The sequence below is a fragment of the Periplaneta americana genome, chromosome 14 (assembly GCF_040183065.1).
Source record: "Periplaneta americana isolate PAMFEO1 chromosome 14, P.americana_PAMFEO1_priV1, whole genome shotgun sequence".
Lineage (NCBI taxonomy): Eukaryota > Metazoa > Arthropoda > Insecta > Blattodea > Blattidae > Periplaneta > Periplaneta americana.
The window spans coordinates 90,688,526-90,711,780 of NC_091130.1; the positions used below are offsets into that span (position 1 = coordinate 90,688,526).

At 35.3% G+C, this 23,255-nt stretch overlaps 1 protein-coding gene across 5 annotated transcripts in view; it reads right to left on the minus strand.

Annotated features, from left to right (window-relative positions):
- Window positions 1-23,255, minus strand: part of dom (domino helicase) — a 689,640-nt gene that overhangs the window by 237,668 nt on the left and 428,717 nt on the right. For all 5 annotated transcript variants that reach the window (XM_069845730.1, XM_069845733.1, XM_069845731.1 and 2 more), the window contains 4 exons: window positions 19,126-19,556; window positions 18,283-18,584; window positions 13,470-13,672; window positions 823-992 (listed from right to left, as the gene is read on the minus strand). In XM_069845730.1, coding sequence (XP_069701831.1) covers window positions 823-992; window positions 13,470-13,672; window positions 18,283-18,584; window positions 19,126-19,556 — 1,106 coding nt within the window. The remainder of the gene's footprint in view (window positions 1-822; window positions 993-13,469; window positions 13,673-18,282; window positions 18,585-19,125; window positions 19,557-23,255) is intronic.

Consider the following 23,255-nt stretch of genomic DNA (forward strand, 5'->3'; position numbering starts at 1 on the left):
ATTTATTTAAACTATTAGTAGTCAGTGGATAGCAAGAAGGACATATTAATTGCTACTTTGCGCTGTATTTGATAGAATTTTTACTTTAAACCTCATTACCCAATTTTGACTTACATCACTTTTGCTCTGAAAGGCTCAAATATTCCTTTCTTTGCCAAAATGTCATCTAATTGTTCTTCTTTATGGTCAATTTCATGTAGCAAATTTAATAATATTTTCTTTTTTCCATTCATTAGCCTTATTCATTTATAAGTCGTCATCAAAATGATCCATCCGGCTTTTCCTTTTATCAGGCTTGAAAGCAATAGAATGTCCCACCAACTAGTTGCTAGCAAGGAGGTGGTAAGTCCAGCGATGGGGTTGCCATCTTTAAGCTACTGGACCTGCTTCAATACTGCATTTCCTCAGTAATAGGTGGAATGGTTATACCGCCATGACTCAGTTCTCAGAGCCTCGTTCATAAAAACAGATTACACCACGAGAAGGTGAGGATGGGAAATGGGTAGGAGAGGTTATGTGAGACACATCACTACCCTTTGATATTAATGTACTAGCAAATTATTAGTTGTTGGTTTGTAGAAACACAAAAAGTAATCATTACTACATAAATTGTACCTCATGGATAGCTTATCCATGGCCTATTTTACGAGTCTGTAGAAACCAGACATAAGATAGGAACTATCTCGCTTTTGCAATTAAATTCTTACAAATCAAGAATCATACAAACTTCATAAATATAAATTTGTCATGACTACAAAATCATTAGGGAGATAAAATTCAATTAAAAACGACATAAAATATAATAAATATTCAACAAATAACCTGTCTTTGATCTACACGAGTTGTTCCATCCAAGCGTAAATAGATGTGGCCATGAAAATTGAGAAAAGCTTCTAACACATCCAGCATCCTAGTCATTTGGGTGAAAATCAGTACACGGTGGTGTTCTGCTTTCAATTGCCGAAGTAATCGGTCTAGCACCTGCAGTTTACCTGTAAGTACAAAAAGAGACTAGCAATATGTGGAAAGATTACTCTTGCTTACATATCACAAACAACTTGCTGGAATAAAATTTTCACTAGCTGGAGAAGTTATAATGAGTCACAATCGTCAAGCCATCCATCAATATCGATTTGAAATAATTTTATTTTGTAGTAATCTCTGTAATGTGTATAATTTCGTCAATGTGAGTCTGTGCTTATCAAAAATAACATACCACAGACTCACATTGACGAAATTATAAACATTATGGAGATTATTACAAAACAAAATTATTTCACACATAACAATAAATATTACACACAAACTGAAGGATTACCAATGGGTTCACCTATATCAAGCATATTAGCTGAAATCTGCATTCATAATATAGAACAAACACACATACTAAACACTGACAACAACAAACAAGCAGAGAACATAATGTACTGCCATCGATATGTAGATGACTTAATAGTCCTATATAATGGAAACAAAATACAAATAGAAAATCTACATCAACTACTCAACAAAATACATCCCAAATTAAAGTATACAATAGAAACAGAACATAATCAAGCTATAAACTTCTTAGACATCACCATAACCGAAACAAATAACAGACACGAATTCAAAATATACAGGAAACCCGCCACAACCACAACACACACATACACAATTCATCAAATCATCTCATACAACATAAACATGCAGCTTTCCGCACAATGACACAGATTAATTAACATACCAATGAACAATGACAACTACACTGAAGAACTAAACACAATAAAATATATAGCACAAGACAATGGATATAACCCTAACATGATAGACACACACACACTAATAAGAAAAGGCAAAACAAAAACAGAACAAACCAACACAAACACCACATGAGAATAAATACATAACATTAACATATCACAATATCAATACTTACAAAATTGCAATTTCATTCAGAAAACTAAAATACAAGATAGCATACAAAACAAATAACTTAACACAGAACTAATCACGTCAAACATTCAAATAAATATAATTCAACTGGTGTTTGCCCACATTTTTACATAGGACAGGAAGATCCTTTCAAACAAGACATAATGAACATATTAAAGCTATAACCAAACCCTACATCACATCAAATTACGCAGAACATATTATCAACAATAATCATAACTACAATAATATAGAAACAGATATGGAAATTCTACACACCACACCAAACAGTTCACAGTTAAACATCTTAGAACAATACGAAATATATAAACATATAGTAACATACAACATATACTTTATACACAATTACAGTTCAATACCCATACACTGTTCGATATCATGATACACAGCACACAAACAACCACCCCCCCACCATAAGAGCAACACACCCCCACCCCTACAACTGACGAATTCAAATGGCAGAATTCAAGATCGGCAGTAGTGTTCGTAGGACACTGATGAACACGCAACACCAGCGTCGAAACGGTCCGTCTGTCCAAGGTACATAACCTTTTTTAATAAATTTTAATACTATTTATTAAATGATCAGTATCTTTTTGTTAAATAATTTTTATTTTTGAAATTATTAGGGAATGAGTAATGGACACTGAGTGCAGATAAATCGGTATCAGTTCACAGTCTTCGTGAAATTTCGAAGAAACTAAATTTTCCGAGATGAACTGTGTCTTATGTGATCCAGAAGTACAATACAACTCAGTCCAATAAGAACAAAATAGGACATGGAACACCTAGAACTATTTCCAAAGTTGAGGATAGGTTTACTGTACTGATTAGTAAAATAAATGGAAAACTGACATCGAAAATTCTCAAAGCTGAGGACAGGTTTATTGTACTGATTAGTAAAAGAAATAGAAAACTGATATCGAAAAATCTAACAGTTTTTAAAATTGCTCATAACAATATATCTATCAGTACTTTGCAGAGATGTCTTTCAGAAGCGAATTTCTGGGGAAGATTGGCAGTCAACAAGGAACAACTCCTCAGAAAAGGAAACATACAGAAGAGTCTAAAATGGGCAAATGATAACAAAACACTAGACAATTGATGACGGAAGTATGTCCTGTGATCTGAAGAGCCGAAATTGAAGCCTAGGCCACATGGAGTACTTTCATTTGTCATTCATTAACTGAAAATATGCATCCATATAGTATAACCAAAGCGTATGGAAGAGAAAGTGTGTGTACTCCCTCTAGCTTCCCATTGTAGCAATGGAGTGACGAATGGAGGGTTGCAACTGCAGCATCATACCGCTTTAGGTTCATAAACCCTCAGTGCCAACTACAGTACTAATAGTTTAGTTATACAGAACATACAGATAATAAAATTTGAGTATTAATTTGTGAATAAATTGTTCACCTTATGCAAAAAAGACAAAGACATACACTGTTCATCTTTTTAATATCTATTGCGACATTCATAGTAAACCTTAAAATTTTAAAGAGATATGAAAACTTCGGCAACGAAACTTTCAACACAATTTATTTTTTATTGCTTGAACTATGCGTTGTAGAAAAATATTTCATTGAAAGTATTGGTTCTATTTCATACAAAGAACCTCCTGTTAACCCCTAACACCCTGTATATCTTAAGAACTCCACTGAAAAACGAAACTGAGCAAAGAATCACTGTTGACAACATCATCAGCAACAGTTCAGGAATAAACAAATCTGAATCAGCCTTCTACATCCAAAATAGTCGATGATTATGTTGACACCCCTTAGATAATACTAAATTTAGAAAAATAAATTAAAAATGTAAACAGAAATTTAATTAGAACTAATAATTAGTTGCAGAGTGAAATTAAGGCTGATTGAAAAGAAGCTGGTCCAGAATGACACAAACTGAAGCTGAAGGTCGTCTAAAATGTCTCGACAAGAAACAAAAATTAATTGTAGACATGACACTAAAGAAATGCAACACTAGTCCCAAAGGCATGCGTTATTTCAATGAATTTAAATTAGAAAGTTTGCTTTTAAGAATCAAATAACCTAAGGATTACAGGAATTGTTTGAGACAAGAGTTACTGCTTCTGCCTACTAAATTTCATTCGAAATGACAATGCAAATGGTTCAAAATGTAAATCTGGTTTTAATAGAACAGAAATGCCATAAATGCAATGACAGATATTGTTTTAATCCAATGCCACCAGGTTGTCTTTTCGACATTTCTGGTCTTCTCTCCTGGCCGTGGCTTAATTGTAACCCACTTCTGAGGTTGGGGCGCCTGGAAGGCGGAGTTACATTACCTCGATGATGTGATAGGATGATTATGATAATGTGGTGCCAGGAGATAGATATTGTAATAAACGAGTAAAATGGAGGCAAACGACTAGGGAAGATAAATTAAGTGAAAACATTAAATTTAATTGTTCATCTTCACTGAAACTTGATCAATTTTTTGATTCGGAGGACGAAACTCATGACAACAAAAAGAATGATCTTGCCAATTACGCACTAGTGTTCATATTTGTCCCATTGTTGTAAAATTGAATCCAGCATGAGGCAATCTATGCTAGCAAAAATTCAACTCCTGGTGACATTTTGGCCAAAATATTAATTCAAGTCATAATTAGAGTGTATTTTCTGGTGAAATAAAATGTATAATTTCGGTGTTAAACTTGCCACTATTTCGGTGGGTATTTCGTGAAATAAGTTGTCAATTGAATGTATTATTTATTATGTTTAATATGAAATTTTTGTTACTTTTTATGGTTTGCATGTATCTCACATCAGCATCGTTAATCTATTGTTTCTACATTGTCTGCACGAACATTTGTGCGACAGTCAGAGAATATTTTCGTGTATGCAAAAAAGCCCCTCTCAATATCCACATTAGACTGATGTTTGGAACCACAGTTCCTGCAAACAATTTACACCAAATTCATAGCGGTTCTCTACTAGTCCCTCAAAAATCTTTTTTGCACCAAACTATAGCCTCTAGTGCATAACATACTGAAGTAAAGACTGAATAATGTTGTAGCCCTATGTTGCAAACAACATTCTTTAAACTTTCCTGCAGTCGACTACAGAAATTAATCGTTTTTCGATAACCATAGCAAAAATGCAGAAATATTGGCATTACTAAATGAGTGACAAATTGAAACAAACATGCTCTTAAACAATATTGAACAAAATTTTCGGGGCACATTTCGTAGTTTTTACTATGATTCGCGGTTATTCGAACACTGTTCCAAAATTTCGTGTTATTTAGCTAGTATGTTTTGCTTAAATATTGTATTTTAGGTGTCAATAAGGGTAAATGTAACAAAGAAAGCAATTGCGGAAAATTTCGCTCATATCACTATTACCAAAAAGTATGGTCCCTAGTCTAATTAATTTGGAACAAGGAAGGATGAACGTGGCTTCACAAGTGATGGAAGTCAATCAAATAAAAGTGCAGGGTTAAATTTGGATGTATGGAGAAAAAAATACAAATTAAAATGCTCCTCCATTCCAAATTCAATAGATGACCAAAGAAAAATGGTCTTTATCACATTCCGTACATATTTTGGAGTGCATACGTAATTATTTCCACGACAATGTACTGTTGCTATACAAAGACAAATAAGTAAATTGTAATTACGAAGGTAGGCAACTATTTCTTTTTGTGAGAATGTGGCGTGGTCCAAAATTTTGAAATAAACAAATGAAAGAGCAGAGTATGTGTACTAATGAGGTAGGATAGGTTAGGGGTCCAATATCCATAAACAATACAGCAACATGCTATTTGAAAGGACAATAGGTGTATTAGTAGGGTAACATAAGATAGACTAATGATCAAACATCCATAAATGACTCAGCATCATGCTACTCGTGTTTATTACGATACTTGAAATAGCATTACAGCACACATAGCCACCACCCTAACAAACCACTGGGTCACAAGGCACAACTGTATTATGCATTATGTTTAACACAGCTTTCTGTGTGATAACCGTATCACACTGCCATCAGCATAGTGATTAGACAACATACTTGTGTTATGAATACAAGGCATGATAGTTGACTCACAACTGAATTCATACTGCTTTCTGTGTGATAACCATACATCCCAATCCAGTGATGCGATCATATACTATGGATGCCATACAACATACGACATAAGACATCTCGTGATACCATTGCTTAATTTTGAAAAAAAAAAAAAAAAAGTGCCATGACTTATGCCGTAACAACCTTCGTATTATAGACAGTTACTCGAGACTGACACATATCCTGAATTCGTTGAGCTTCAAATTTGTCTTAAGTTGACAACCTCCCACGGAGCCAACCACATTTCAGAAGATGAATGCGAGATTGGCATTTCAATGCAATTAAATTAGTTAGAGAAATGAAGCATAACGAATTTGGTGGTAGTCAGCACATCAGTACCGACATTTTCGCAACAGAATTCAATAACCTTGCAGATGCTTTTAACTACACATTACTCACAAAAAGGGTTTACAAAGGTTCTTTGTTCCACGAAATATTACAAGAATTTTTACACAGTCTAACACTTCAGAAAAACACGTTTGCATCTATAAGAATTTCAGAACCATTAAGAATAATCTTGAAGAGCACTCTAGAAATGGAATATTTGTTGAACAGAGGATTGAGATATGTTCTGATGGCAGAATATACTCAAGTAATCAAGGTCTTTTGGAGTTGTCATTTTGATATTCTGCATTCTCTCAACTGCGATGATCACTCTTCCACTACGAAACTTTTTTTACATTACTGGCTTCATAAGGATGAATGACGAACAGTCAAGTACCAGCCATTAAAAAAAAAAGTTATAGGCCTATATAATTATGTTACAATATGTGTACAGACCCAGATACAAAATTTTTGTTTCTGGGTCTGTACATTCCTACCAAACTTGCCTTAAATTCGATTGCCAACTGTGAACCCAAGATAGATTCACCCTTTACTTCATTCGATAGTCATTTCCGCACAATGGATGATGAAAGTGAATAGAAAAGTAAAGACCAAAATTAAAATACTGAAAGACTGAGAAAGTGAATTAATTCTTCCTTAAAATGAAAAATTCTCTAAACAGAAGTTAGCATTTCACTTAGCAGGATACATAATGAAGAAACATAATACATTATCAAATGTTTGGACTGAATTTGCACACTTCAAAGTGATAAACCTCCCTGATCCGTCAGTTGCAACTTTTTCTCTCATAAAAAATTATGTCTAAAAAAAAAAATAGGTGTTTGGTACTTAATATGTAAGGTAATTCGGGGGAAGACGCAACTTTGTTTGCAGCAGTGGTCAACGTGGACCTTCTAGTTTGAAGAGTGTTGACGAGGTGGACACGTAGCATGTGCATTTGTCTTTTTTTATCGATATCAATTTTCATCGCCGTTATTTTGGATCTTGTGAGCATATAGCCCGGTGAGTACATACTTTATAATATTTCATTGTTTATAGTTAAGGTTCATAGACTGATATTTTATTTTAAATGGAATATCTGCTATATACGTGAGTTGTGCATTCTCTTACACACACGAGGCATGCAGCTACGGCAGCAACCTTGTGTGAGTGGCATCTTCCCCTTGTAACTGGGGGAAGACGCAACATGGTTAAGAAATATATTTAACCTTAAATTATGTTGTGGAAAGGTTATTATTTCATAATATTTTACATTATATTATTTTACATATTCTCTGATATTTTATAAAGGTATCAATGATTAAAAATGTAATTGACATTTCATTTCTATAAAGACGATGATTCGAGACTACAAAAGAAAAACAGATTGGACATTTTGGTCAGAATAAAATTTAATTCGAGCTGCTGAAGATGTAAACTATGGACGAAAAACGTTATGGGCTGCAGCGAGGATGTATGGCATTCCATACAGAACTCTGAAACGATGGATGGAATCTTCAAACCTTACTAAAGGTTCACCAGGTCCTACCACTAGCGGAGCATGTGGCAGTAGATCTAAATCAACAGTTGCTCCTATCAGAATGGATAATGGAATTTCAACTGTGAAAACAGTCAGCCCTATTCCTCAAGTAAGAAAATCTAAACCCTCTGGATGTACAAAAAACAAACAGCGTAGGTCTTAACTACAGCACAGAGAAGAGAAACTAAGCGAGAAAAGGCCAAAAATAAAAAGAAACCTTCCCAACCAAGGAAAAAAAGAGATGTGGAAGTTCATCTTCTTCCTCTGGTGATGATATTAGTCACGATGAAGTGACAATAGTTTTGATGATGATGATGATGATGATGATTTTTGTATTGTTTGTAATGGACATTTTTACGTTAAGAAATGTCCTAAGTGTGACTGGATACAGTGCATCGCATGCAAGAAATGGTTGCACATAGATTGCAGTGGTGATAATTTGCACTGTATGAAAAGTGGTGCAGGCTCGCACTAACATTCAGAATTGTGTCCTAATTTTATTAATGAATGGTTTCAAAATAATCATGAAACAAATATGTAATTAATTTCATAGATGTTTCTCCATAGTTGTAATAAAATATACATAATATTTCAATTTTTATTTTATGTATGCCATTTACTGTGTTGTTGCATCTTACCCCATACCAAGCGGCATCTTCCCCATATATATGGGGGAAGATGGCACCCTGACACGAGTTCTTTAACATGAAAAATTGTTAATAATACACGTATTTGGAAAGGAACGAATCATTATACAGAGCCAATTATAATTGAAAAAAATACGATAAATTTGTTTATATTGCCTTATCACTTCAGGTTTGAGTTCTATAGCCAAGAAATACCTTAGGTGTGGCGTCTTCCCCCGAATTACCTTACTTCACCTAGATGTTTATTTCACTTTTACAAGCAGAATCGGTAAATCTTAATGTTTAATACCTTTCTGAGATTTAACATGAATCATCAGATTTATAACCAATAGCCGCATTAAAACATTCCTTGAATAAATATATCACGACAAATATATTTTTAGCTGACCAAATGAAACAAGATAGCAAACAGGTTCACTTTAGAGTTAATATTTACTTTGCCCATAGCGAACAGAACAGTGTTTACTAAGGAATTCCCTTTCGTATAATACTGGAAACTCACTATACCACATGTAACACATAGGATGGATCTTTAGCCATGCTAGTGCGACTTCTGCTGGCGCCAATCAACTACGATAGTGCTCAAATTTTCTCTTCTATTCACTATGGTATAACTCTAAAAATAAAACATGGGGAGGATTTGTTATGATGTGGGGGGCTGCTTTTCTTTCAGTGAAGTTCGTAAATTCCACAGAATAAAGGACACACCAAACAAAAACATTTTGAGGAGAAACACAGTTCTTTCAGCAATGTGTCTAGTTGGGCTAGAATTGATTATGCAACATAATGATCCTAAACATATATCAAAATTAAGCTCTGACTATTAGGGGAGAGGAGGAAAGAAGAAGAAGAAGGTAAGAGAAAATAAAAATATACGAAGGTACCACTGCAGTCGCTAGACTGAAATCTGGAGTCATAGTGGTAGGAGTGCAATTGTCGTGTGAGAAATATTTGTCCAACATTAGAGGAAAAACTACGGAACATTCCAGGACCAGATAGGAGTGAAACACCACCACAGAGCACATATCAGAATTACTCATTAAGCATATGGCCAGGAGTAGTGAAGAAAGTGGCTTCTGCAAAGAGTGGTTTCTTTAATGAAAAGAAAGTTTAATTCTTCAAAGAGTCATTTATTATAAATGTGTCAAACTACATGTATAAGTGGGATATACTCCATTGTTACTGTGGTAATTAAAACAAATAATACCTGTCCTCTGTTTTCAGAACATGGGAGATGTGATTAATAGGAGGAAGAAAAGTAAAGTGCATAAGATTTGCTGATGATATGGCGCTGTTAGCAGAAGAGGAGATGATACTAAGAGATATGCTACTGGAGCTAATTGACAATTATGAGCAACATGACTTGAATATAAGTGTGAATAAAACGAAGACCACGGTTATCAGAAAAAAAAAAAAAACTAAAGAAAGGAAACTTGCGAATTCGAAATGAAGCAATGGAACAAGTGGACAGCTTCAAATAGTTGGAGTGTGCTGTAAATAGTAACATGAGCTGCTGCCAGGAAGTCAAAAGGAGGACACAAGCAAGCTTTTAATAGAAAAAAGAGCATCTTCTGCGGACCTCTGTAAAAAGAACTAAGAAAGAGACTAGTGAAGTGCATTGTGTGGAATGTGATATTATATGGGACAGAAACATGGACACTGTGACGAAGTGAAGAGAAGCAAATAGAAGCATTTAAAATGTGGATATGGAGAAGAATGGAGTGTGTAAAATGGACAGACAGAATTGGAAAGGAAGAGTGGGTGAAGGAAGGATAATGCTGAAACTGATCAGAAAGAGAAAAAGAAATTGGCTGGGCCATTGACTAAGAAGGATTCATTGGAAGGAATGGTGTATGGAAGAAAATTTCGAGGCAGAAGAAGTTATCAGATGATAGACAACATTAAGATACATGGATCAATGTGGAGACTAAGAAGAAGGGAGAAAATAGGAAGAGATGGAGAATACTGGATTTGCAGTGAAAGACCTGCCCTCAGACAGAAAACTATAAATGAATGAATTCTGTACCTGTCCAAAAATTTTTGACTGGCAGTATACACATTATGGCCAAAATGAAAGCACGATGCAACACGAAAGATAAAAGTAACTGAAGTGTGTGACAAAAATTCGGAGAGAAGGAACAGTAAGCTATTCAAATTACATTTTAACAACTTAGACGGATATCATGAATGGTAAAAAAAAAAAATGTGACGTCATTAGTAAGGGATCGAAATGGCTCAACAACAAAATACAATGTACCACTTCCTACAAAAATTAGACAATGCAAGTGATATAAAATAAATTCACAACTGATGGAAGAGTTAATACAGAAAAACTCAGACTACTACAATATATAATTTCATAGATTATGTTCTAAGATATTATAGACACACATTATAACTAGAGCTTGGAAGTTTATGACCTAAAAAATGACAGAAAAATGACCTTCAATTTCTGAAATATAACATAATTTAAAAAGAAGCAGCAGCAGCAGCAGCAGTAGTAGTAGTAGTAGTAGTAGTAGTAGTAGTAGTAGTAGTAGTAGTAGTAGTAGTAGTAGTAGTAGTAGTAGTAGTAATAAACTCTTCTCTACTTCAATTGTGTATAGATGAAATGACCAAGGACCCTGGTGAAAAATCTTCATCAAAAGCACGAAGTCAACATTTTCATTATGTAGAACAAACTTTCTCGACTTTACACATTGTTTTTCGACACGAAAATGTCTTATTCATGAAAGAGAAAAAAACGCATGCACACACAGAAGATGTATATATATTTGACAAAAGTTTGTTGAGTCGCGAAAATTTTTCACGCAGTGGTTCACACCACTCTATGAAGTCATGCACGTTATGTGAACCCTTTTTTTGTATAAAATGATTTTATTGCTGTGTCTGCTTTCACCATATATCTGATTGCATCTGCACTTACGAGGGCTATTCATAAAGTAACTTCCGTTTTCATATAGCGTGCGTAACAACAGAGACAGTGGCGCCGCTCTTGAGTTAGAGTGTACCTTGAAGCAGTACAAGACGAGCAGCAGTAGAGTCAAGGTCGTGTCTTTGTTCTTCTCTGAGCTACATACTGTCAAAATGTGTGCTGCAACCGCAAGTCCCACCAGGTGTGAGGTACGTTCTGTAATAAGGTTTCTTGTTGCCAAAAACTGTAAAACTAATAAAATCCATCGCCAACTTTGTGAAGTTTATGGGCCATATGTAATGAGTGAAGGTAGTGTAAGACAATGGTGCCATATGTTCAAAAATGGGCGAACCAATGTCCAGGATAAAGAGAGAAGTGTTCGACTGAGTATCATGAATGCAGATCTGATTCGTTTGGTTGACGAAAAGGTTAGAGCAAACCGCAGGTTCACCATGTCGGAGCTTAGAGAGGGTTTTCCACAGATTAGTCGTACTCTTCTGTACAAAGTGATTACCGAAGATTTGGGCTACTGGAAACTTTCTGCCAGATGGGTGCCTACACTCTTTTTGAGGACCAAAGGCTCAGCAGATGGGAGAAGCACTGTCCTTTCTTGAGCATTAAGAGAAGGTGATGCTTTTCTCGATCAGATTGTGACAGGAATGCAGAAACAAAGCTTCAATCAATGCAGTGGGGCCATACTCACTCCCCGAAAAAACCCACAAAATGTCGTCAAACACTTTCCACGAGATAACTCATGGCAACTGTCTTCTGGGACAGAAAAGAATTTTGCTAGTGGAGTTCTTGGAGAGGAATGCCACAGCATTACTGTACACACTAATGAACTTGAAAAGGGCCATTCTAAACAAACATCGTGGCATGTTGAGCTCTGTGGTCATTTTCCTGCATGACAACAGCCGGCCGCATACAGCACGTTGTACTGCGACCAAACTGCAAGAGTTCAACTGGGAAGTATTGGATCATCCTCCCTATAGCCCAGATTTGGCACCTACCGATTACCATCTCTTTATGCACATGAAGACGTGGCTTGACTCGAAGTGTTTTGACGATGACGAAGAGTTGAAAACCAGCTTCGTAGGTTGGCTTCAGTCACAGGCGGCCGAATTCTACGATTGCGGAATTTCAAAGCTCGTCAAATGCTACAAGTGTCTCAATGTGACTGGAAACTATGTGGAACAATAGACTAGAGTGCATACTTTCAAACGTATTGTAACCCAATTCTGTAACGTCATTCACAGGTTTGTAAAAAATAAACGGAAGTTACTTTATGAATAGCCCTCGTATTTTAATTTCTCACAACTTACAAAATGGTATACTTTCATCTGTGGGAAATATATTGTCACCAAACTCAATCACTAACTATTGCAAAAGGACTGCTTATTTTACTCACTTTCGGAATTTTTATGTCTTCACTTGTGAGACATAATCGAATGCTGACTGTGGTTGCAGTATTTGTTCTGTTGCACTGAATGGGGGGAAGCACATAACAAACATAATCAGGGGTCAAGGCCGATGCAATAATAGAGAAAATTACTGTATGATTCAATGGAATTGCATAAGCAACCTGCTTCTTGAATATAGACTATGACCACAACATAAAAAAAAGGTCTGTTAAAAAGCAGAAATTAGCAAATATGCAACAAAAAGTAGAACATTTCCTTAAGAATGACCAATAGACAATAGAAGATCGAAAGATGCAAAAATGCATAATACAAGTAGGCTATATTGGTTCGTATTGAAGTGAAACAAGTTCATATTGCATCCTGCATTGTCAGTGACGTCTCAAAAATGGTGATATTTGATCAACTTCCGAGCCCTAATTATAACAAGTTATATCCTGAATTTAACGAACTCTTGCTATGATAAGGTTGAATTATTTATGTAGACAAGTTTCTTCATTCAAATATGCATACAATTTCTCAAAAGGTTGAGTAGATAATTTGGATAGTTATTTTCTTCGCAGGTATATGTTAAAAAAATATAGTGTTCTATTAACCCACCACAATCATACTGTATAAGCCTAGGATCCGGGAACTGTGTAACCATTGCACTAGCAATAGGATGCAGTAAAGCACTACGTGATGACAGTTCTTGCTGTAGCATGGCCTGAGTTCTCTTCAGTCCCCAGAACTTTGAGGGGGGAGGATGAGATACATGGAACTTAGGCTGAGGAGCTGAAACTGCTGGCACACACAACACGAACCTACACAACAGAAAAAACATTTTTGTAAAAGATTAAGTTTTGAACTACAACTATCTTCACTAGTTACTTCTTGGAACCATTGAGAACTAGAGAAATACTTTACATACGCATATCGGATATTGGTTAAAAAGAGGCCATTTCACAAAAATAGGGAGTAATGTGAACTTGCTTTAAATATTACAGATTTATTGTTAGAATTTAGAAATAATGCAAAATGTCACCATCATGGATGTATCTACCTCTGTTTTACCCTAATTGTAAGACTATAAATTCAAAATTACTTTTTACATATTATGATTACAATACCATCTGTATAGAGAAACATCTATATTTATTGGAAAATGTAAGAAGTAAACATCCCCATTACGAGGTGGCTGTAGATTTTCTGTGAATATATGTAACTAGTTTTTTTTGGTTGCCTTCATTGAAATTCAGAAAGTTTCTTAAAAAGGCCACTAGATTCGCAAATAACACTGCTATATTATTCCAGTAGATGTTTGTGACAACCACCTTTTCATCTCACTGTGGACACTGTGGTTAAGTGTTCCCTTGTTCACTTTAATTAAACTGTAAAACCACTTTTGCTAAGTTACCTTTTCTTTTAGTCACCTCCATGACCTCTTTACTGCCTACACTATTTTAGTGAAACATTACTTTTCTGATAGGATGGTGTGAAATAGAATTTTAATGTCAGAAATAAATCACATTGGACTTGAAGTTATGGGTTACAAATAGATTAGGAAAAACATGAAATATGTCACCTCCATGTAAAGTAGCTTCACATGGAGGTGAACAAGATCTTAATAACATATTTTTCAATTATTATTTTGTCATGATAGTACACCTCATTAAATATTTAGTTCAAAGTACAAAAAAACTTATTTAATATATGAAAAACATGCCTTATGTGTGGGAAAGATGTAGATGAAAATGCCACTTCTTTTTAATTTCTGCATATGAGAGTAAATATAAGCAAAGTGACTGGAATGAAGGAAAACTCAGAAGGAAAAAACGAAAAGCGGAAGAAAAATGTATCCAGAGAGAGAATCAGATCTGATCCGATACTCTATGAAGAAGTGAAACGTAGAGAACGAGAAATATATTGTAAAAGAAAAGAAGCAGCGAAAATTCAGACATATCTGATTTAAGTGATTGATCATCTCAACAAAAAAAAACTGCATATCTCTTGACTTGTTCCGAATCTTAAAGTTTCAATGCTAATGTACGATCTATGGAATGCAATAAATGAAATTGAACATAAAAAAAAAGCTCAAAGGAACTGGGCGTACAGGATTAGAAGATACCTGACAAAAGTAAACTGAGGTAAAAATTATTTTCAAAAGAAGAAGATAGGTCTACTGTAACAGCTAGTGCTAGTGAAACTGGTGGAAACATTAAAGAAACAGGACCTGAGCAGAAATAGAAAACAAGTAGTGTGAATGCAAGTGAATAAAGATAGGGCTAAGGCTTACAAAAAATTAAGAAACTAGAGTAAAAACTTAAGAAGCTAACAAAGCAAGGTATTATAAATTAATTAAAGAAAACTCCCAAATGACACACAATGTTCAAAAGTTAAACAATTGTTAGGGCATGAAAAGGTATTTCCCAAATTAATCAAGCAGTGTCGGTTTGGGGAAACGCTTCCTTCTCAAGTAACTCTCAACTACAAGGAAAATAAATCTGTTATACAAAGTGGACCAAATAAACGGGAGATTTTAATTTTGTTGTTGGTAGTATATGGATTATTTCAGCAGGCTTAGATTCATTGTCATTATTTAGCCTAATTGTTGTAATTTATTAAATATGGAGCATTGGACTGGTGAGCAACGAGGATTTGCTGTAAAAACTTATTATCTAGATGGTCAATATGCAGAAGTTGTTCATAAGGAGTTTTGCCGCCACTTTCAACTCCGTCTCATGATCCTGTGCCCTCTTCACATGCAATTAAAATCTGAGTTCGAAATTTAGAACAAACAGGCTCAGCTCTAAAAAAGAAACCTTCTAATAAAGAAAAGATTGCCAATCGTTGTACATAAATTGTTAATGCAGCTCGTTATGTGATAATGATTCAACTTCTTTTAAGTGGTCAATTGAGAAGAAGAAATTCTCATATCAACAGATTAACTTAATTTCAGCAAGGTAGTGTAACAGCACATACTGCACCCATCTCTATGACAGAAATGCGAACTTTGTTTGGGAATTATATCATATCGAGAAATGAAGACATTCCCTGGTCTGCACAATCCCCCGATTTAAGTGCATATCATTTCTTTTTATGGGGGTATCTAAAAAGTAAGGTAATTTCAAAGAAACCATGTAACATGGAACAACTGAAGACAGCAATTCGTGAAAAAATTTGGACCATCACAGTCAAACTGTTGTAAAGTGAAATGAGAAACTTCAAAGAGAAATTACAAGAATGTATGCACATTGATGGAGAGCAAGTAGTAGTAGTTACATGCAAATGGCATACTATATTCTATATTTTCATACAATAAAGTTAATTTACTACAATATCTAAAGTTTCATTTCTCTATTTAAAAATCTCCCTTTTCTTTGGCCCACCCTGCATATAGCATGACAAAGTTCGTCAAGACTTTTGACTGGGGAGATCATGACTATGAAATTTTTTATTCCATTTTTTTGTGTATTGCGGCCTCTCTGGGTTGTAGCATTTAATATTTAAAAGCGAAAAACATGTTTATGTGTGAAGTATGAGAATTTCACAATGAGTGCTGGATGTAATCACGTTTCGTAGCCAGTATGAATTTATAGTGTTTTTGTGTTACTTACATAAAACTAACAAAATGGAGTAGAAAAAATGTACTCGTAATAATTTTATTGTAAAAACAAGCAACACAAGCAATGCTATTTGAAGATAAAGTAACAAAAGTAGAGGAGTAGAATAGAAAAAAAGGAGAAAGTAAATGCAAAACAATCAGTAGAAGATGTTGTTGAAATTAGGAAAGAAATTAATTGGAATAACTAGACCTATTAAATACAACACATCAGTAGAAAAAGGAGAGCATCTTCTGCCGGACCTCTGGAAAAAAAAAAAAAAAAAAAAAAAAAAAAAAAAAAAAAAAAAAAAAAGCTAAGGAAGAGACTAGTGAAGTGCTTTGTGTGGTATTGTATGGAGCAAAAATATAGACATGACTACGACTACGACTACAAGTAAGGAGAGGAGAGGAGAGGAGAGGAGAAGAGAAGAGAAGAGAAGAGAAGAGAAGAGAAGAGAAGAGAAGAGAAGAGAAGTATTGAAATGTGGATATGGAGATGAATGGAGAGTGTGAAATGGACAGACAGAATAAGAAATGAAGCTGTGTTGGAAAGAGTGGGTGAAACTGATCAGGAAGGGAAAAAGGAATTGGTTGCATCACTGGCTGAGAAGAAACTGCCTACTGAAGGATGCAATGAAAGGAATGGTGAACGGGAGAAGAATCAGATGATAGACGACATTAAGATATATGTCGAAACAAGGAGGAAGGCAGAAAATAGGAAACATGGGAGAATGTTGGGTTTGCAGCGATAGACCTGCTCTTGGGCAGAAAACTATGAATGAATGAAGTATAATGCTATCAATCATTTGAAGACAAGTCTGGACTGTAATGATATCCTAATACATAGAACTGTAGTATTTATTTTCTCTTTATGTTACAAAATATTAAGCAGTTTTTAAATTACTTATCATATTACACATTAATGACTGCTCTCAGAAAACTTGTACTCGTAAATTAAGAAAGTAAACTTCTTATTATTTAATCTCACAGTGAAGTACTTATTTGAAGACTGTAACACAAAATCTAGTGATCATGGAGGCATGAAGGCGACTTAAGTTCAGCATCACCTCAGTGTTTCAAAGCAAAATGAGAAATTTTATTTCCATTTTAAATAGACAATTTTGATCTTGGCATTATGCATAATAGTAAATGGAAGTTTATGATGAACATTTGATCAAAATGATACTTTTACTTTTTTAAATTGTGGGTACTCAAATCTACCCTAAAACTAGATTACTATATATCTTTCAAGGTAATGTATCTAATAATTTGAAACAATATCTGTGTCTTAATTAAAAATGTTAGTTCTGTTCATTTTTATAGTAAACCATATAAAAATGACCCTGACTTCATACTATGTTATATATTTACTTTTGTTTTATGGTGCAAACCCGAGTACTGGGTCTGGGTGTTTGCTATATATTTGGTGGGCAATGACTTTATTTTGTTTAAATTGTTGTTAATTCTGGTGCATGGACTGAAGTTCAAAATCTCCCCCCCCCCCCCACCACAGTGAGATGGGTTACAGGAAAGTACCAGGATGTTTTCTCTTTTGCAGATTTTGCATACACAATTATCATATATTCTGAATAACACTGTATATACTTGAAAGCTTCTAAAAACGAATGAAATTGAAGGGAAGATGTTTAATTACTTTCAACAAAGCTATTTGATATGGTTGGAGATTAAAGGATATGAGAATAAAGTCACACGAAGCTTCTAATGTACTATCATTCAAAATTAGCAATTGCCTAGGTTCCCATATTTATCCTAAACCAACATCAAACAACATTCAAATTTATTTTAAACTGTAACCAGTTAAAATCTTACCTTGAAAAAATGTCTCTAAGATCATCAACATAGTGCAGTGGAGTATTAACAGCTGCTCTCAATGTTTCTGTCTGTGTCCAGAACCTGTCTGGTTTATTACAGTCTTTTAGCGAATTCAAGCAGTGTACATAACCAGCACCTCTGAAGTTGCCTGAATGAGGTTCTACTAAATCCACAATTCGCATAGCGTCTATCAGATCAGACCCATATATGGGGCAGGCTGCACAGCGACGCATATTGAATCTGTTCAACATTTCTAATTTTCTTTTTCTTCTTTCTCGTTTCTTTTCTTCTAGTTCAGGCTGCACGAGAGAAATAAAAATAAAGATGTTCAATAAATAATGTACCTAGATTACAAACCTAATATTTTCCATTACTTGGAGTGTGATGAAAGCATAAGAAGGGAAGAGGAAAGAGAGAAAGGTATGCAGATGTTAAAGATACAGCTATACAAGTGGTAGAAAACGATTTCTGTTCAAATTCCAAAAAATTTTAGCATTAAAAGTTTTTGAGATTACACTTCGAGTTTACAATATAACTATACGAAAGAGCAAATTTAAAACGTTAATTTATGAGTCACACTAAATCCATCTGAATTTAGATTCCAGTGAGTCCAAGTCCAAAAACAGCAATGCAATGATTTTCTTGGGTACGTACTCCTGTTCCTCCTGCCAACACCACTTTACTTCCCTGATCCCCAGTGTGATATGTATATACCTCAATACAATGCATTACATACGAAGATTACAAAGCAATCTACAGTTTGAGCATTGTATTCCTTGGAGGAGATGTTTGGATCAATATTATTTCTTAACCAAAGTTATTTTTAAAACATACACTCACCAAGTAGAAAACAGATCGATTTTCCTCTTGCATCTCCTGCTTTTGCTTGTTTTGCTCCGCAATTTTGGTTTCATTCCGTGTCACTATACTACTAGATAATGGTAATGAAGAAGTTGTATTGTTCTTTGGAGACTGGACTAGAGCAGCTAGGACTGGCTGTGTGAGAGCTGTACAGGTCTTGGTTGTAGTTACTGTAGTTGTCGTGGTCACTGTGGTAGTGCCTGTCACCACTGTGTTTACCAAAGTACCTAATGTTGCCTGCGTTCCACACGTCATGTTAAGAGGAGGTACCCTCATCACTGGTCTTGATACTGATGTCGACGTGGTTTGAGCAGTTGGAATCATGCGATTCACTGTAGTCACTGTGGTTGTAGCAACACCACTAACTGCTTTCGAAAGCACAGTCAACCTGTGTCCACTTGCAGTCATTACTGAAATAATGAAAAACATATGTAAGATGCAAGACATAAAATCAAGGCTTCAATTTTGATATAATAATAATAATAATAATAATAATAATAATAATAATAATAATAATGTTGGCCTGGGTAGTGCAGTCGGTATAGCGCTGGCCTTCTGTGCTCAAGTTTCCGAGTTCGATACCGGTCCAGGTCGATGGCATTTAAGTAGGCTTAAATGCGACAGCATCATGTTAGTAGATTTACTGGCATGTAAAAGAACTCCTGCAGGACAAAATTCTGTCACACTACCAATGCTGATATAACCTCAGCAGTTGCGAGCATAAATAAACCATAATTTAAAATTTTTTACAATAATAATAACAACAATAACAATAGGAATGATTTATTTACTGATATTTAATAATAATGATATTACTACTACTACTACTGTCTTCCTCTGACGAGTTTAGTGCTGGGACCTGAGGTATTCTTGCCATCGGTGCGGGGGATTGCAGGTAGATTCTTTTGTTGCTACAGCCAAGCCAAGCTGAGTGGAGTGGGAAGTATTAATCGTCCAAATATATGCAGTCTTCAGTTTGTAGTAGTGTGACTGTGTGCACGTGTTTTCAGTATGATTGTACTTCCTTCCAGAATGCCGCTGTCACTGTTTCCTCCCACTCCAGTACCGCGCTAGCTAGGCTAGTTGGAACCGCATTCCTCTCAGCACTAAACTCCTCAGAGGATGACAGTACTACTACTACTACTACTACTAATAATGACGAATGATCTTGTACCAAATGTTTGTGCATTAAATAAATACTAACTAACAACAACAAAACTCTTTCAATAATTGGTTGCAGCTATTTGTATGTTTTATTAACATGGATAACAATTAGATGCACTGTTTCAGAATGCATGATCCCTTCGTAATATTTCAATGAGCAGATACATTCACAGAAAGAAACCGTTTAACACATATATAACAGACGAGTGGTCAGTATTTGTTTCATATTCCTTTAGTTTTTGAAGTTATATTATATTACTGTGAATGGGAAGGGGGAGGGGAGGGAATGTTGGTTTTAGGCCAGATCCTTATATCTAGATAAGAGAATTAAATTTATTCTATTTGCACGTTGTGCAGATGCACCTTGTTGCTGTCCAATGTACAGGTGTTTGGCAACGAAACCATACATTTTCTTGGAGTTCAATAATTTCCCACAATTGTTTGTATGTAGCTGAGAAGAGCACCACAGACAGACGACTCTTGCCATGATTTAATCCTTTCTACACAGGACACAGTGTGGAGAAGGAATGGTGCCAATCATATGCACGTATTTTGACAGGGCGGTCAAATGCATATGGTCTGAAAAAATACCACCCTATGTGTAATACGAGGGCTATTCAGAAATAAACTTCCGATTGGCTACAAAAAAAAAAAACACAAACAATGTTACAAATTATTTATTGCCTGGAAAACGTTCCTGGATAGTGACACTATTTTTCAACATAGTCGCCATATAAATTCAAGCACTTGTTATAGCGTGGGACTAACTTGTGTATTCCTTCTTCATAACAGGACACTGCCTGTGTACTCAGCCAGGTTTTCACTTTGTCCATGAGCTCCTCATTGTCAATGAAGCACTGAGTTGCTAACCAGTTCTTCATCTTGGGAAACAGGTGGTAGTCGCTTGGCACCAAGTCTGGATGTAGGGGGGATGTTCGAAAGATTCCCGTGTGTACTTGTTCAATAAAGTCTTTGTGCGAGCAGCAGTATGGGGACTAGCATTGTCATAGAAAAGAATGACACCCTTGGAGACCAATCCGCAGCGTTTGTTTTGGATTGCTCTCAGAAGCTTCTTTAGCATTTCACAATAAACATCTGCTGTTATTATTTTGACTGTTCTTTGGTCTCAGCATTCACGAACTGTACCCATGTCTCATCTTCTGTCACGAATCTGTACAGAAATTGATCACCATCAATGTGGTAATGTTAAAGGAATGTTAAGGCCGAGATCATTCTCTGAGCTTTATGCTGGTCAGTGAGATTTTTCGGCACCCATCGTGCACAAAATTTGTGGAAACCTAACCTTGCCGTAACAATTTCATAGACACTTGTCCTTGAAATTTGTGGGAAATTTTCAGAAATTGTGAAACAACGTCTTTCACCCAGAGTTTGTTGAACGAGTTCATCAGTCACAATTGAATGTCGTCCTTGACCTCCCTCATTGTGCACATCTTCACACCCATTCTTAAATTTTCTGCACCAGTACCGTACTGCACTATCACTCATAATGTTGCTATAAACACGACAGAATCGATGGTGAATCTCAGCAGCGTTAACTCCTTTTGCATGAAGAAATCGAGGGACGAGTAATAATCGCGTCCATTATCAACAGTTGTTTCTCACAGACTACTGAACCAAAATGAGTGCACGATGCATGGGAGCATTATCACGTCTTTACTTACGGCTACTGCACAAGCACAATCTTTCTGCAACGGTCTAGCAATCCACAATCAACAATCGGAAGTTGATTTATGAATAGCCCTCGTACTTCATGTTATGTCTCATAGAAAAATAAATTGTGAGGAGGGGAGAACACATGCACGCAGTTAAGTGCATTGGGGATAATTTTCTGTTACTATACGATGATATTCCGCAGAAAAGTTTGGGGCAGATGAAGATATCATATGATGGACAACATTAAAAATTATGAATCATATGCGAGACTAAAAGGAAATCAGAAAATAGGAAGGAATGGAGAATGCTGGATGTGCAGTGAAAGATCTGCCCTTGGACAGAAATTTATGAATGAATGGAAGATGATATTACTCAGTCTTCTGTGGGACTAAAAATGGAGGAGAGTGATCTACAGCAATTAAGTCAGTTTTGTGGAAGTGTGATTTTGGTGATATAATTTAAAAATATACAGTGCTAAACAATACCTCAATCACTGTCTTCTAAAAGCTTAGCAGTTTGGGGCTCTGTGAAGTGCTACTAAAACAACTCAAGAACAATGTGATCGTCAAATGGGAATGGATCAAAATTATATTATTGAATAATCATTCAGTCAGCGTAAAATAGAGAACGACCTGGACAGTGAGTTGGAAAGCAATTTAAGAACAGTAATAAAAGTGACGAAAAAAGTGGTAAGCTCAGAAAATATCTGAAAGATGACAGTGATATTATTTTGTCAGCACTCTGAGAGGTTTATACGGTGCATTACTACATAAACTGAATAAAAATGGAAACAAATAATACAGCACTTGCAATACAGTAACTCCAGAAATGAAACAAACCTCAAGAAGAAAAGATTTATACCAGGAAGAAAATATATGAGAAGTGGCAAACAGTGAACAGGAGAAATAGGAGCCTAAAACATAACAGTCATTTTAAAACGCAGAAGTAAACATTTGACAGAGTAGTTTTTGTCGAAATAACACACACCATTTCGGTGTTAAACCTGTCACTATTTTGGTGGGTGAGTCATGAAATAAGTTACCAATTTTTGTTGTTTATTGTTAACAAAATAACGTGTACAAAAATACAGACTTAATTCTTCCCTTGAGGAATAAAAGTCAAATGCATTATATTGTTTATTTAAAATAAAATTTCGTGTTACTCTTTTTTGCTTATATTATCATATTTCAGCATCATCAAAATATAAACTATCATATGTTTTACATGGAAAGTGAATTATGTAACAGTCAATGGATACTAATATGAGTGGA